Genomic DNA, 1,586 nt, shown 5'->3' with positions numbered 1-1,586 from the left:
AAAAAAACGCGTAAACCAACCTGACCTGAACCAGTTCCCTGCTCTCAGCCCGCCGCTCGCAGCTAGCTCATTATGTAAGATCAYATATTTAATAATTTGGCCATCGTTTGCTCGTAATGGTCCTGGATCGTTCCCCGCTGCTTTGAGTCGAGGAGCAGCTCCAGCTGCTGCTACCTGCCATGGCCTCGGCGTATAGCGGCTCCCACACCCTGAGCAAGGATGATGTCAACTACAGGATGCATTTCCGGATGATTAACGAGCAGCAGGTCGAGGACATCACCATCGAGTTCTTCTACAAGCCGCACACCATCACGCTGCTGACATGCACCGTGCTCAGCTTGATGTACTTCGCCTTCACGAGGTGAGGCGTTCACGGACCGCTAAGGGTTAGCTTAGCTAGGCTAACGGTGATGCTCAGGCAGGACCTCGTCTAAACTTTACTCTTTTGTTGGTGATATTTTTTATGAATGTATTAATTATATTTACAGCGACAGTTATCCTGACACGTATTGTTTTTAAACTTAAGCTTAAGAGGAAAAAGCTGATTGGTAAACACTGTTTTTCTGTGATGACTTTAGCCTCATGACGTCATTTGAAGTTATTAGCCTCMTTTAGCTAACATATGTTGCTCTTTCACACTTGAAGTCATGTGGAGCATGTTTACTTTTGATGAAAAAAAAAACTTAAACTTATTTACAGTATGTGGAGTTTGTCTAAGAGCATGTTTTAGTAATAATAATTATAATTTTTGTTATTGTCCTTACAGAGATGATGGGAATCCTGACAGTAATGTCTGGGTGGGGCTCATTCTGGTCATCTCCTTCTTCCTCGTCATCAGTGTTTTGGCATTTCCAAATGGTGAAACACACACACACACACACACACACACACACACACACACACACACACTAGAATTGATTGTCCCGCGTGGTAAAATTCAGGTGTAGCAGCTGATACACATCAATCCACAGAAACAGTATATTGCTGTGTCACATTATCAGCTGTAGCAATAATAATAGAGTTAAAGGTAGTAACAATTAAAAATAATAGAATTAAAGATGGTAACAATAAAAAAATAAACATAGATCAAAGTAAAAATAAGAATAATAATTACTGTACTGGACTATCAAAGCGTTTGACCGGGTGGAGTGGAACTATCTTTTTAAGACCTTGGAGATGTTTGGCTTCGGCCCTAAATTTGTTTCATGGGTGAAGYTGATATATACCTCGCCAATGGCAGCAGTACGCACTARCAGTAATCTATCCAGCTATTTTGAATCGGAACGTGGYACGAGRCAGGGGTGCCCACTCTCRCCACTCTTATTCGCAATCGCGATTGAACCACTCGCAGTGGCTTTACGGAACAACCCTAAGATTAAAGGTATCAATCGGTTTGGCACTGAACATAAAGTTTCCTTATATGCAGATGATACTCTTCTTTTTATCTCAGATCCCTTGTCTAGTGTTCCTGAGGTACTTCTTTTACTTGAAATTTTTTGGAAATATATCTGGTTATAAAGTTAAACTTCAAAAAAGTGAATTGATGCCTGTGACCCCAATAGAAAAGGAGCATATGGGTCCAGTTC

The 1,586-nt window shown here is 41.2% G+C and overlaps 1 protein-coding gene across 1 annotated transcript in view; it reads left to right on the top strand.

The window, feature by feature from the left end:
• Positions 1-1,586, top strand: part of ptdss1a (phosphatidylserine synthase 1a) — a gene marked incomplete at its 3' end in the record, with an annotated part of 10,689 nt that continues 9,103 nt past the window's right edge. The window contains 2 exon segments of the mRNA XM_014008779.1: positions 1-361; positions 767-858. Of these exon segments, the coding sequence (XP_013864233.1) occupies positions 180-361; positions 767-858 (274 nt within the window).

This window comes from Austrofundulus limnaeus, unplaced genomic scaffold (genome assembly GCF_001266775.1).
Source record: "Austrofundulus limnaeus strain Quisiro unplaced genomic scaffold, Austrofundulus_limnaeus-1.0 Scaffold52, whole genome shotgun sequence".
NCBI lineage: Eukaryota > Metazoa > Chordata > Actinopteri > Cyprinodontiformes > Rivulidae > Austrofundulus > Austrofundulus limnaeus.
The sequence above is the reverse complement of the archived record's forward strand: the minus strand, read 5'-3'. Positions and strand labels throughout refer to the sequence as shown.